This window comes from Arachis hypogaea, chromosome 13 (genome assembly GCF_003086295.3).
Source record: "Arachis hypogaea cultivar Tifrunner chromosome 13, arahy.Tifrunner.gnm2.J5K5, whole genome shotgun sequence".
NCBI classification, from domain to species: Eukaryota; Viridiplantae; Streptophyta; class Magnoliopsida; order Fabales; family Fabaceae; genus Arachis; species Arachis hypogaea.
Window position 1 is genome coordinate 129,804,092 of NC_092048.1, and position 15,623 is coordinate 129,819,714.

The following is a 15,623-nucleotide window of genomic DNA, read 5'->3' on the forward strand; positions in this document are numbered from 1 at the left end:
AGTTTACATTAGACTATAATTATATTTTTATGTGTTTATTTATATTTTATTTATTATTTTATTATAAAATGGTTTTTTCGGTTTAACCACGGTCGAACCGGTTGAACCTATGAACCAGTAAACCAATAGCTAGAGCGGTTCGATGACCAGTTCAATTTTTAGAACCTTGATATTATCTCACCATCAAATTCTTCACTAACAACTAACGGAATTGATATACTGTTAATAATATTTTTGTTAAAGTTATGTTTGCTCAATCCCCTTCTCTTACCTTCACCCTCTTAACAAGCTCAAATTCTTTTTTTTTTTTACTTCTTTTTTCTTCTCTCTTTTACACTATTAATTCTTTAAGAAGGATTTGAGAAGAAAAAAGAAAGAAACAGGAGAATGAAATTTAAAATTGTTAAAAAGATAAAAGTGAAAGAAAAAAATTGAACAAATATAGTTTTAACAAAAACATTATTAATAATATATTAAATAAAATGATTTTAAGTTTTTACTTTTTATCTTTCTAACATTACTCGCATATAACTATATATTAAGTCAGTTTTTAAATTGTAGAACAAGTTTGTTACCATCTAAAGCATCATTATTTAAGTTTCTAAAAAATGGATTGAGAGACAAAACAAATAATTATAATCCTTCAATTTTCAGTATCATTACCAATCTAATTGGTGTCTCATGAGCTATACCATATTATATATATATATATATAATAAGGGTTGATTTCTTCAGTAGTACATGCGCATTAACCTAATTTACTCATTAACTATAGCGTGTCTTGCGCAACACTTGGAACTACGTACTCATCATATCTTAATCAGTTGGCATTTTAATTAGATCTTTCAATTTGAAATTCATCATATCCTGACCTATTGGTAGTTTGATTCCACGGTATATAGCTTAATTAGGGGCAACACTTATTTTTCTGTTTTAAATCATAAACGATGTGGGCATGTGGGGGTCAATATTATTAAAATTTCGAAATAAGATTTTATGTTAACTGGGTAGCCGGTAGGTGTAGGGCAAAAGGGGCTTAGCTTATTGTGGGTCATCAGTTTAGGGTTGTGAAGCATTCCCCTCTGATCTATTGAAAATAAAACTTGTTTTCTGTGATATTATTATTATTAGAAAAAATGACACTTCTCTTTCATGTATGATGTCTAAACAATATTTTTTATCCTGTAAAAGTTAAATAACATACTCTTTAATTAGTTTATTTGACTAAAATGTTCTTCAATAATGATTATAATTATATATATAATAGTAACAATAATATAAATTATATATTTATTATTAATTTGATAACTTTTATTTACGTTTAATATTTTAACTTGTTGCTAAATATTTAATTTAAACTTTTTACATATTTTTATGATTAATGATAAAATATTAAAATAAATAAAATGTATTACTTTAACAATAAATATATATCTTATATTATTATCCATATTATTACATAATATAAAATATTTTAATTTTTACAAAGATATTTAATTTAAATTTTTATATATTTCATGATTAATGATAGAATAATAAAAATAAATAAAATATATTACAAAAATAATGAATATATTTTACTTATTATTTTTAATGTTAGAATAATATAAAAAATATATTTATTTTTACTGTAATAAACTTTATTTATTTTTAATATTTTATCATTAGTAATAAAATATATAAAAAATCAAATTAAATATTTTTGTAATAATTTAAAATACTAAAAATAAATAAAATTTATTACAATAATATATATATATATATATATATATATATATATATATATATATATATATATATATATATATATATATATATATATATATATATATATATAATGATTTTTGAAGTGTATTTTAGTTAAATAGACTAAAGTATATGTTATTTAATTCTTATAAAAAAAGAAAAGTATATATCTTAGGAATAAAAGAGAGAAAAATATCATTTAGACATTTCGTAAAGAAGAAAAGTGTCATTTATTATTATTATTATTATTATTATTATTATTATGTAATGTGTTTATATAAACAGGAATTTTATTCATATTTTCATCTAGCTTGATTTGTAATGGCAATTAACATTCATAAAATATAGTAGTTAATTAAACTATATTGTGAAACTAATAATAAAGCAATGCTTATATCAACATCATCATTCATCAGTACATTCTTTAATAAAATTATATATGTGTGTGTGTTTGTTTTTTTATATAATAATTGCACAAAAGTACTTGGTACCACCATGCTAGACAGTGTAATAAACAGACTAACATTTAGTATCCAAATGAAGCCATTTTATTATTATCTAATTGGATTGTAGTGTTGAAGGTTGAGATTGTTACAGATATATATCCCATAATAATCTCGAATTTAGGGGATACCCAAAAAAAAAAAAAAAGTGGGTTCTATACTTCTATCGGCTCATGGCACTAGCTAGGAAGGGATTGAAACCTAAGCCAGTCAAACTATTCTTTATGTATGGGGTCATCAAGAAAATCAAAGAATATAGTTATAGTAACTTAAATAATGTATGTGTTGAGACCTAGTTAAAAGGCCAAAGAATTATTGGTGATGTTAGAGGGTCTAGTACGTATATGGGTTTGATCATATTTAATATGATCACAAGAACTTGTTAATAATAATAATAATAATAATATTCAAGGCCTCCTCTTCATGCGCTTACTCTCTTCCTCATCAACTTCAAGTAAGTTCATTATCACTGCTTCTGAAGCGTCTTTTAACATCTCCGACCAGTCCCTGCATACCCATCCAATTCAAATTCAATACACCATTTATCAAATAAATAAACATATAAATAATAACAAAAATTTCAACTTATTTACTTATTTATTTTTTATAATTTAAACTTTTAAAATAAATAATTCAATGACATAAACAAAATGTTAATATATATACCACGTTAATATTATATTATATTATATTACATTGAGTGAATTTAATCCAATTTTAAAATATAATTTTACTAAAAAATCATGTCAAAATATAATTTTATATATATTATTTTTATTTTTAAATGTGTGAGGACTAATGCAACATACCCTTTTAAAGGATCAAACGTTAATCCAACGGTATATTTAGCTTCCTCAAGCGCCAAACTAAACCTCCGCAGCTCTTTCGCCGGACAAGTCTTGTTGTCCTTGACGACGAGCTGTGAAGGCTTAACATTGTAGAAGATGGGGATAACCCTCTTCTTTGACTCCATGAGCAGAGCGAGCTCATGGAGACAAAAGTAGGACTCGCAATAGCGCGGCGAAAATACAGCGACGCCAACCTTGCTTCCGACAATGGCCCTATCAATATGTTGAAAGAGCCTGTCCCCCGGTTTCATGTTCATGCTGTCCAAAAAACTCCTGACACCCATTGCCGTTAACCGGTCATACAACAAGCCGGCAATGTTCCTTTTGGTGTCGATGCCACGGTGGTTGATGAAAACATCGCATGCCGGGTGAGCCATCTTGTGGCACAACGTTGCTGATACACGCTGCATGGCTATATATGCTTAAAAGGTTGCTCTTAAATCCTTTATTTGTGTTTGTGTGTTGAATGATTCATTATACGAAGGAAGAAGCCAAGGGAGGAATTGATGGGTGTATATATATAGCACAAATATTGGTACATGGTGAAGAATTTTATGAGGGAATAATTGTTATTTAATTAAAAAACAAAAGTTTGATGTTTGATTTTCAAGGTGGGTAGTCCATGTTAAGATTGGACCCGAGAAAATACTAGGTATTTGATGGAAAAAAAAAGAGTAAAAGTGTTTGAAAATGTTGACTACAAATGTATGTATGTGGGAATTCATGTTTGGAACTGCTTATCCTTCAAACACGGCTACATCAGTGTATATTATTTTGATTTGATGTGTGTTTGAGTATGTGTTCTGAGATTGGGATCCAAGTTCCAAAACATGGATTCGCTGACATGGTCAGTCCGCTAATTATTTTGCTTTCACTTTTTGGAGAAACTTATACCGTTGCTTCCCCGTACCCCTCATTGGTATGGGTTGGGGCCATCATCACAATAAACAAATAAAAAAAACTTTATGAATTAATATTAACATTTAATTAATTAGTTTTGTTTTAAATAACTTGATTGGTCAAATGATCAACTCACTCGTTTAAATAAGTCTTGAAAATTTGGTCAGATTGAGAGATACCATAGCTAAAAAATAATAATTGTCTTTTTTTTTATTAACTAATTACTTAATGAAAGACAAAATCATGGTTTTTGGAATTATTAGAGATAAATATATATATGATTATTTATATTTATTTAAGGATATTTGTTAAGGAGAGATAAGAATAGTAATAATTATTAAATTTTAACTCATCTAAATTATTTTGAAAATATAAAATTTTAAATTTTTTAAATTTTATGGCTTACTTAACAACTGTTCTAAGAAAAATTAGTTCTTATATAAATATATATATAAAACAAAAAATGTATATTTTTTAATGAGGAATGTTAGGGGTAGTAACATTTGGAATTTATAGCCATCAAATAGCTATTAATGAGACTTTTAATAGTGTGAGATTAATGTGAGATTTCATCTAATGGCTCACTCTTCTTTGATGGTTATATGCTGGCTAGAATTTGATAAAATTGCTGCCCCTAGACTTTTCCTTTTTTAATAGTACGAGTTTAAATTAATATAAGTTGTTGTAACATTTTTATTGTCTAATAAATCAACAATAATAATGCTATATAAACAATTGAAACATATAATAAGATAGTTACAATAGAAACCAAAAGATAAAAAAATAAAAAAGATGCATATGTAATGTATATAAATTTATGCCACAAATTATATTGTTTATATCTGTTTTTATTTTATGTAAAATTGTCAATTAAATTAAGGCTGTTAAGCGGCATTATTATTATTATTATTATTATTATTATTATTATTATTATTATTATTATGACTTTGGGTTTTTTTTTTCTCTCTCTCTCTTTCATTTGGTCCGAATTTGTTTCTTTCCGGCATTCTGGAGAATTTGTAGAAGAAGGAATGATGATGAATTGATGCTAGTGGAGAATTTGCCTTTCGGCTTTGCTATTATGAATTTTCATATTTGGAAGTGGTCTTAATAAAAGATCACGAAACTGGAAATTAGTCCCACGGAGCTGAGTGTCTCATTTGATTTGTTCCAACAATTAAGTTGACAATTCTTCTATATATGCTTGGAAAGGAATAATACTATTGAACAGTCTGGTCAAGTATTTGGGAATTCAGAGTTAGTTTGAGATTAAACACAAATTAAACGAAAATTCTTGTTAGGCTAATTCAATATATGTATTCCAAAAATATTTATTTCTTATTTTTAGTATTCAAAATATTATATTTAAATTAAAAAGGGATAGAAGTATTCTTTTTAGTCTTTTCTTGTTTAACTTTTTGTTTCAATAATTAAGTATACGCAGTAATATTTGACTTGTGAATAAAAAAAAAATACTAAACAATTATATCACCTTAGATTAATAATGTAAAGTATAGGGTTCGAAAAGATAGACTAAATACTTAAATAGTAAATACTAATAGTTAAGTTGGATATGTAAAAAATAAAATACGTCAAGTTAATATTTTATAAATTTTAAATAAAAAAGTAATGGTATTCTATTTTCAATTTAATATTGCAAAACATATTAAAGATAGAAATCAGCATAAAAAAACAAGTGTTGCCTTTTTTAATTGAACAATGCATGTACACAACATTGCACCTAATAATAAGATATAGTACACTTATTTTTTACCAGTTTTATTATTCATAATAGTAAAAATCTTTAAATATTTAGTAAACATACCGTGACATTGGAAGCATACTTTGGTCTTAATTAAGCTGCTGGTACAAGCTTGTTATTAAAAAAAGAGCTTATCATGGAAACGGATTTTTTATTACACCCTTTAAATAAAGAAAGCATTATTAATTACTAATTCTATAATTTAAATTTAAAAGTAGAAAACGATCAATAACTATATTAAAAAAATATATAATTGTCCTCATTTCTCTTTGGAAAGTGTACTAATGAAAAGGATAGAAGACGTTTAATGCTTCAAAATAATTAAGAACAAGTAGCAGTACTGTTCTTATGAAAGCGACAACTATGTCATGCATCATGAATGTGACTGAATGAGAATTTTGTATTTTAAGTTCTAACTAACAGATAGATACTGAGTCTTCGTAAACGCGGTGATTTTGATTGATGTAAGTATGTAACTCAACAATCTTAAATTAGATTAATTAGATACTTCTTCATACATGGCATGGTTAAATAAAGTTGTACGTGTTTTAACAACCAATAAGCCATAAAGCGCAGAAACATTGAAAAATTAACGCAGCAATAATACAAAGGAAAAAATTTGGTAACCAAACTTTTTCAGTCATAATCAGTCAAATTTTTTTATATTTTATTTTATTTATATCACTTAATAACATTTTTATTTTTTACTTCACTCTCTTATCATTCTACTTATCACTGTTCTTATCAAATTTGCTAATTAATGATATTAATTATAAAATCATATCCTTTTTATTAGACACTATTGTAATCAATACTTAATATTCCTTTTTATAATTTGATTTTTATATATAAAAATACAATAAAGATTAACAATAATTATATTTAAAAACGGTAATTATAATATCAATTACATTAAATAATTGCAATTGATTCTTTGTCCGTTATGGTATTTATCATCAGTTATTTAAACTATATTTTATTATGTAGTTCAAATTATTTTACATATATACTAATAAATCATGATTCAAAATATTTTAATATTTTATTTTTGAAGACATTATACATTTAAATCAACGTATAATTTTTTAAATCACCGTCTTTGATAATTTAAAAATTTATTTCATGCTTTTCAAAGTAAAAATGATTTATTTTAATTCACATATATTTCTAAATTTTACTATAATTAGATTTAAAAAAAAATGTCAAATACCTAAATTAATTTATTCAATTGATAAATTTATTCATAACATCCACAAGTTCATACACATAACATCCATAATTAAGTAAAATATACATAACATCCAAAATTTTATATTAATAACATCCATAATTTCATACTCATAACATTCATAATTTCATACATATAATATTTATAATTAACAAATTTTTACAATTAATATTACCAAATTTTAAACTATGTGTCTTGTTATATATTTCAAATTATCTTACATGTACACCAAAGGGTCATAATTTTAATATTTTTTATTTACTATTCATACGTATACTTATTTATTGATTTTAATACGACAAGTTAATAATTATTTTTTAAATTTTATTTTTTAATTTTAATTTTTTTATTTTATAATAGCCTATATGTAAAATATGAGTTGTATACCAGAAGTTGTTAAATTCTCTAATTTAACATCCATATTTTTATACGTATAATATTTATAATTTTATATATATAATATCCATAATCAATAAATTGGTGCTAATTTTTTTAGATATTTTTAATTTTCAATAAATAAAAATTGATCAAATTTAAAATATTTTATTTTTTATAAAATGTGTTGAGGTGATTTGAGTTTTTTTTTAATTAAAAATATAAGAATTTAAAATTTTTATTTGGAAGAAAAAAATATACAATTATAAATACATGTAATAATAATGAAGGAAAAATTTTCGCAATCTGATTCACATTAAATTTGGAATTAAGTTTTAGTATAATTAAATAAGGAAAGATAATTAATAATAAAAAAATTTAATTGCGTTAATTAAATTAAAAAAGTGATTCACATTCTCTTATAAACACAAATACTATTAGTCATATATCTTTATTTATTATCTATAATATTTTAGTTACGTAGCATTGCCCTAATACAAAATACTTTTCTTGATTTCATTTGGTTCAAGTTAATAAAGAAGTATGAATCCTGGATCCTATTAATTAATAAATCGAACGACATATATACATGGGTATTTAATTGACTTGATCGGTTTGATAAGTACTGGCAAGATTCTATGTATCAAATTCAGTTATTAATTAAATAACTTTATTATCTTCAAAAGGAAAATAGTGGGCTCCAATTTTGTCATTTGTTTTTCTGATTAGTCAGTTCTCATCAAATTGATACTTTTACCAATAGTGGGCTTCAATTTTTTTTTATTATTTGAACAGCGTAAATATTAAATTATTTTTAATAAATAAATTTTATTAATTTATATATATAAATTTCAAAAAATATAAATACAAACCGTATTCATATATATACAAATTCTAATAAATATATATATAAACTATATATTTAAGTTAATGTTATCCTATCTTCTCTAAAATAATATATAAGTGATTCTTTCTAATGTGTCACATTCTAATTCGATATTTATTTTAATACATTTGTTATATATTTATTAAAATATTAATTTAAAAATTTTTTTATATTAACTAAATTCTAAACTAAAATATTAATGTAATAAATTAAAAACAAAAACATAAATTAGTATCACTGTGAAAATTTTCAATTTAAAAAGTTTATTGTGTCAAGTAGATCTTTAAATTTAGAAATTTATTCTATACAATTTGGTTTTGAATTATATGAAAAAAAAAAAGAAAAAATTGAAAAACTTTATATCTTGTTTTATAAAAATTAATGTAGCTAGTTTGCAATTATTTTTTATGAAGGTCTAGATTTTTATTTAATTTTTTTAAAAATAAAAAATTTTGTGTGAAAAATAAGAAAATAATATATAACATTATTTTTTAAATTTTTTTGAATTCCCAACAAATTTTAATGACCCGAAAATTAATTTCTTATTTTTTATTTTATTAGATAAATTAGTCCTCTAACAAATTTTATTAAAAATTTAAAATAAATAAACACCCATTAAAATATGACACATCAAAAAGGATAATTTACATGTTATTATAGAGAAAGTAGGGTATAGTATTTATCACAGGGGCGGAGCTAGAAGAAATATTAGAGAGGGGCAAAAAATATTTATACAATAAAATAAGACTAAAATAAAATTTTAAGGGGGGCTAAACTGAAATTTACATCTAATTTACATGTAAAAAATTAAAATTAGGGGGGCCATTACCCCCCTTTCCTTGTACCTAGCTCCGCCCCTGATTTATCATATATTTATTATGTATAAAATTTTCGTAAATATAAATACAAATTATTATTAAATAAATACAGACTAAAAATAATAATATTTGTTATAAAACATTGCTCATTCTTATATTCTTTAACAGTTAACACAAATTGTATAAATTATATTCTTTATGAGTTTTAGTTTCTTTCTTTAGTTTAAATTATCATTTTATAGTTATCTGCACCATATTAGCAAGCTGTTCTAGAAATCTTTCCATGCAAGTTCATAATTTATCATGATGCATAATAATGTATGTTCTAGAATAATGCATGAAAAATGTTAGCTCATAATAGCATGCATGCGAAACAGATAGATCAATAGTGTTTTTTTGGATGTGAAAATATAGCTATCGAGCGTAAAAGAAGAGCATTAGTATTAAAAGTAACGTTAATTAAGTCTTTTTTGGATGTGAAATCCCTCATGGACAATAGGTAAAGTAAGAAGCATGTCAATGATTCTAGATTAGAGTGCCGAACTTGAAATGTTCAAGTCATCCCGTTTTAGTTCCCCGTAATAATGATTTCCGGTTTTCCGTTTAATTAATTACTCCTGTATACCAGGGATTATTCATATTATTTTATTATATAATACTATAAAATTATTTATTTTAAAAATTTATATTGATAAAAAATAATATATGAATAGTTATTGTAGAAAATAACTGAATTTTTAGCAATGTGAAGAACAGTTTGATTGTCGCAATAGAGACAAATAGAAACAGGATGAGGAGAGTATATCTTTAATCTACTTTAACTTTTTTGTTGTCTGAGCCATTGAACGACATTCAGCAGAAGAAGCAGACACTGTCTGTTGTTTTTGAATTTTCTAAGATATTGATGAGTTGCCAAGACCAATCTGTAATTGACTTGCTAGTAAGTGGACAACTAGCCCAATCGAATCATAGAGCTGCAAATCAGTTTTTCGTGGGAGAAGAATTTCTTGCTCAGAGTGTCCCTTTAAATAGCATACAACACGTAAAGTGGCTTGCTAGTATTCGGTGCATGGATTTTGCATGAATTGGGATAACATGTGAACATTATAGGCTAGATCAGGCCGAGTAAAACACAAATAAATCAGTCTTCCAACAAGCCGACGATATATGCTAGGATCGGATAAAAGAGAACCTGTAGCTGACCGCAAACGATCATTCTCTTCACACAGTGTTGCTACAAGCTTAGCACCTAGAAGTCCTATTTCGGTAATTATGTCTAAAATATATTTTCTTTGGCACAGAAAGATTCCAATTTGAGATCTGGCAACCTCAACTCCCAAGAAGTACTTCAGCCGGCCTAAATCTTTCATGTGAAAATATTTGTGCAAATACTCTTTGAAACGTTGAATTACAGCACTATTATTTCCTACAATTACAAGGTCATCAACATATACCAAAACTACCAATTGCACACTATTGTGGCGAAGGCTAAACAAGGAATGGTCCTTTGGGAATTGTTGAAAACCATATCGAAGAAGGGCAGATGAAAATTTTGCAAACCAGCAACCTAGAGCCTATCGCAGGCCATAGAGATATTTCTGAAGCTTACATACTAGCCCTTGTTGAGGAACTTGAAAACCAGAGAGAAGCTTCATGTAAACGTCGTCATCAAGCTCTCCATGAAGAAATACATTGTGGACATTCATCTGGTGGAGTTTCCAATCTCGGGCTGCTGCCACTGCTAGTGTTGTGCAAATTATTACCATCTTCACCACTGGAAAAAACGTTTCATTGTAATCCAAGCCTTTCGCTTGATTATTTTTCAAAATTACCAGTCTTGCTTTGAACCTCTCTATTGTCCCGTCAGAATTGTATTTAATTTTACAAACCCACTTACGTCCATGGGCTTTCTTTCCTGGGAGAAGGGTTGTGAGCTTCCAAGTGTCATTGATTTGAAGCGCGTGAATTTCTTGGGACATAGCTTCGTACCGACACTGATCTCTAACTGCTTGTGAGAAAAATAAGGGCTCTTATTCTGTTTGGAGAGAGGCAAGAAAACTGCGATGTTGTTTAGAAAAAGAATTATAGTTCACAAAATTTTGTATAGGATAAGACACACATGAAGTTTTTAATGGAGATGGAGGTTGGTCAGCAGGGCTTATTGATATCATGGCAGTAGAGACGAAGTCACGTAACCTGACTGAGGGTGTCTTCATGCGGTGACCCCGACCAAGTAGAACTTCCATTGTGACTAGTGGTAGATCAGAAGTCGGCATAGTTTCTGCTGTACTTGGTTCCGATGCATTGTCAGCGATGTAGTCTTCAATCTCTTCATTGAGTTCATGTCCCCCTTGTTTGTCAATAGATACTTCAATGAGGGATTCCCCAACACAATTATTTAAATGTGGAGTAATAGGCCCAAGTATGGATTCTGAAATTGGCCTATTATACGTGTCTTCTTCAACAATTATTTCTGTTACAAGAAGTCCAATATCTTCAATCCTTAGTGCCGGTGCCAAACCCTGAGCCTCTTGAAAAAGAAATATATCATCAACAAAATGGATGTCACAAGAGACAAAGAAAACTTCTTTTTTCAAGTCAAATAGTTTCCATCTTTTTTGCCCAAAAAGGTACCCGACAAACACACATTTTCTACTACGATTGGCAAATTTGTCTCGTTGCCTATTTTGATTTTGAGTATAACACAAAGAGCAAAAAACCCTTAAGTTCTCATAACTTGAAATTAGTCCATGAAAAATCTCATATAGAGTCCTGCCTTTCAGTATTGAGGATGGGGTACGATTAATTAAATAGCCAATAGTTAAGACACATTCTCCCTAAAACCGAATAGGAAGATTGCCTTGAAAGCATAATGATCTAACAACATTGAGAATATGTCGAAGTTTGTGCTCCACTCGTCTATTTTGTTGCGGTGTATTAACACATGACGATTGGTGAACAATGTCTTGTTGTAAGAAGTATTGTTTTAAACACATGAATTATGTCCCATTATCATATCACACAATTTTAACATATTTTTTTATATTAGCGTTCAACCAACGTGAAAATTTTTTTCAACATAATTGATACCCCAGTCCTTTCTTTCAACAAATATATCCAAATCGCTCCTGAACAATCATCTACAATAGTTAAGAAATACGAAACACCACACGAGGAGGGAGTTCTATAGGGTCCCCATAAGTCACAATGGGTTAAATAAAAAATATTGAAAGCTTGATAGTAACTTAAAGGAAACTTATCTCTTATTTATTTGGATTTTTCATAAGTTTCACAAATCTCATTGCTTGTAGATTTCTCACTTCCATTGGGGAGCATTTGCACAATTTTAAATGATGGATACCCTAGTCTCTTATGCCAAAGGACTAGTTGATTCTCTGTTTTGGCATGACAAGCTTGAATCTTGTGTGCCCCACGATACCAATAGAGCTCATCCTTCTGCTCACCCACTCCAATCAGCGTCCTCGAAGTGCGGTCTTGTATGACATAAAATTCGTCAGTGAATTGTACTAGACAATGTTCTGCTTCTGTTAATTGAGAAACTGAGAGTAAGTTGCATTTTAATTTAGGTACATAGAGAACATTTTTCAATTCAAGTCCTCCGTCAATAATCACTGTTCCTTGCTTGCACACTATCGCCTGCTCTCTATCCAGTAAACCTACTGGACATCCACGTATAGTTTTCTTTTCACATAAAATTTTCAGGATTCCGGTCATGTAGTTGGAAGCTCCACTATCAATGATCCATAAATCAAAAATTCGCTTACCAGTCATTTTCTCAGATTCATTTGGTTTTTGCTTGTTGATCATATCTACCAATACGTTCCATTGCTCATTAGTCAATCATGATATCTCACGTCTCTTGTCTTCCGTGTTGATAGCATGGCTGCCACTTCCATCAGTGTCTGCCACATTTGCACGTGCTGGAATTACTCCAATACGTGTGCCTTGTCGTCCATAGCCTTTGCCACCGTCTCTTCCTTCATTCCTCAATCGATTGCCCCACTATTTTGGATATCTCACAATCTGAAAGCATTCTTTAACATCATGCCCACTTTTGTCATATTTATAGCATATTGTTGATTTTTTGCTATGATCTTCTCGTCTTTTTGTTCTGTTCCCTGCCTGCATTGCGAGTCCCACAACCAACCCTCTCTCTCTCTTTTGATGCCTTAGCCATCGTTTTCACTCTTTCCTCTTGGACTAGCATTGCGTATACACGATTTAGCGTTGGCAAAGGATCTGTTACCAGGATATTTGACCGCACTGTTCCGTAACTCGCATCATCTAGACCCATCAGAAATTGGTGGACCCTATCTTCTTTCCTTTGCTTCTCAAGTTGAGAGCCAAACCCACACTTCCATACATCACATGTGCATTTAGAAATTTGCTCGCACTGTGCTAATTCATCCCACAGTACTTTCAGTTTTCTATAATACGCCGTCATGGCCATCTCTTCCTGCTTGCATCTTGTCAGATCTAACTTCAGTTGTTGTATTTGTGGTCTGTTCACAGCAAAAAATTATTCTTTGATATCTTTCCATAGTATCCGCGCGTTCTCAACATACGCAACGGTTGACTGTAGGCTTGATTTGATCGTATTCTTTGAGAATTCTTTTGTTAAATGTAACTGAATTTGGGGACTGAATTATGTGCATGTGTTTCAGATTGAAAAGACTCAATTCACATGTCCATCTTGGTTTTCGCCCGAGGTGAAAAAAATTCTGAATTGAATTCTGGATCCAAATCCTCTCCGGGTGAGTTTTAAAATCTAAACTGAAATTTTCCCCCAGATTCTTAGTCTTAGTTGTTACAATGTTATACTATTTTTTTTGCCTTTTTATTTATATTTAGTTGCATTTTTGCAGAGGATAAAAATTCTCGAACTCTTGAGAGATGAATGGTTTAGAAAAGGATATAAGCTACCAAGTTTTACATAGGAAGAAGATGTAAATGTAGATGATATAGCTGCTTTTAATGATTCTAAGGTACTATTTTATTTTATTAAAATATTTAATTTGCTTATCATACGAGAGTTTTGATATGCAGAAATGTCATTAAGTTAATTCTCTTTTATTTATGTATAGGAAAATGTAGTGACAGAGAGAAAAGAGAAATCAGTTTCAATGAATGCTTTTGAACTCATTTTAAGATCACAAAGCTTTAACCTTGATAGCTTATTTGAGTAGCAAACAGTAAGTAAAATATGATATTTGATCTTTAATTTGATCATATTAACAAATTTATTTATAATTTGCATGAAAACTCATTTTAAGAGAATTATTTTTTATCTATGTGATTGTACTTGATTAGAGAAATGTTGATAATGATTAATGACTAATGATTAATGATGCTTAGCTTGTTTAATTATATTTTTTTAAAATCAAATTATTATAGGGAGTTGTAAAGAGAGAAACACATTTTACTTCACAACATCATCCGAACGAAATCATATCGAAAATTGAAGAAGCTTCCAAGCCTCTTGGATTTGATGTTCGCAATGATTCAAAATAACTGCATCCTTATCTTCCTTATCTCTAACTTCACCATTCCAGAATTGAATATTGCCTCCAGAATCCGAATTTGTTCTGGTTTTGGGTTCCATCATGCTGGTACCATCTTTTTTCACTCTTTAATTTTGTCCTTACATATCTTACTACTCTTTAATTATTTCTTTTTCTTCTTTATCCTTGCCCTCTTGTTCATGTTTTCTTCTTAATGACAGAAAAGATTGATTCCTTTTTGAAGTGCATTTACTATGTGAATTGATTTCTCACTTCTTAATTAAATTGAAAATAAATTTCTATATCACAAGTCACAACACTTTCAGGTATTATATATATATTCAGTTGGACCCTCGAGATAGGAGTGATTTTAGAGCATAGTACTGGTCTAGTAAAGGGAAAAGTGATCATTCTGTCCCAAAGACTTTATTTTATAAGCTAACTTTCAAAATATGTCTAATTACTGAGATTCATGTGCAGTCATTCAAACGTTAGTCCAGTAGCTAATTGACAAGTTTAGTATAAAGTTGAACTGAAAATTTATCGGTAAATCTGTTGCTAATTATCGACGAAAAGTTCATCGAAAAATCTGTCTCTTATTACAGACGAAAAATTCGTCGGAAAATCTGTCTATAATAACTGACAGAAAATTCATTAGAAAATCTGTCTCTAATTACCGACGGAAAATCTGTCAGAAAGTTTGAAGTTCTAGGAAAATGGAGTGGATAATTTACCGAGGGAAAATCTATCGGTAACTGGTAAAAATCAGTCGGTAAATTACCGTCGAAAAATATTTGTCGGTAAATAATTTTCGACGAAGCTTTTACAGAGGAACAAAATTCGTCGGTAACAAAAATCTGTCTGTAATAAAGAATAAATCTATCTGTAAATCTGTCTGTATTAAGCAATTTTCTAGTTGTGTTAAATACTTTAGAATTCTGTAAAATATAATATTTATCAAATCAGTTTTGTTAGAAAATCAATTAGAGGTGAAGCCAATTCTAACCAACTAGTTGAAAAACAGGTATGTTACAA

General features: G+C 28.3%; 2 protein-coding genes across 2 annotated transcripts; both read right to left on the reverse strand.

Moving 5' to 3' along the window:
* Positions 1–2,016: 2,016 nt before the first annotated feature.
* LOC112736044 (probable 2' cyclic ADP-D-ribose synthase BdTIR) lies at positions 2,017–3,536 on the reverse strand. Its single transcript, XM_025785406.3, has 2 exons — positions 3,059–3,536; positions 2,017–2,756 (listed from the first exon to the last, which is right to left on the reverse strand). The coding sequence occupies exons 1-2, from the start codon at positions 3,505–3,507 to the stop codon at positions 2,657–2,659; spliced, it is 549 nt and encodes a 182-aa protein (XP_025641191.1). The 5' UTR covers positions 3,508–3,536; the 3' UTR covers positions 2,017–2,656.
* A 6,585-nt stretch (positions 3,537–10,121) lies between these two features.
* On the reverse strand, positions 10,122–13,531 carry LOC140177736 (uncharacterized). Its single transcript, XM_072210888.1, has 7 exons — positions 13,235–13,531; positions 12,942–13,089; positions 12,387–12,896; positions 11,186–11,596; positions 11,056–11,124; positions 10,680–10,840; positions 10,122–10,571 (listed from the first exon to the last, which is right to left on the reverse strand). Exons 1-7 carry the CDS (start codon positions 13,529–13,531, stop codon positions 10,122–10,124), a joined length of 2,046 nt encoding a protein of 681 aa, XP_072066989.1.
* Between the last annotated feature and the right edge of the window lie 2,092 nt (positions 13,532–15,623).

Bases quoted from the DNA above. Each gene is read 5' to 3' on its own strand.
- LOC112736044 (XM_025785406.3), bottom strand. From the start codon at position 3,507: ATGCAGCGTGTATCAGCAACGTTGTGCCACAAGATGGCTCACCCGGCA. The intron at 2,757-3,058 runs GTATGTTGCATT...ATGGGTATGCAG, and splicing joins ACGTTTGATCCTTTAAAAGG to GGACTGGTCGGAGATGTTAA.
- LOC140177736 (XM_072210888.1), bottom strand. From the start codon at position 13,531: ATGACGGCGTATTATAGAAAACTGAAAGTACTGTGGGATGAATTAGCA. The intron at 13,090-13,234 runs GTTGGTTGTGGG...TATCCAAAATAG, and splicing joins CATCAAAAGAGAGAGAGAGG to TGGGGCAATCGATTGAGGAA. The intron at 10,841-11,055 runs GTACGAAGCTAT...CGTTTTTTCCAG, and splicing joins GCAGTTAGAGATCAGTGTCG to TGGTGAAGATGGTAATAATT.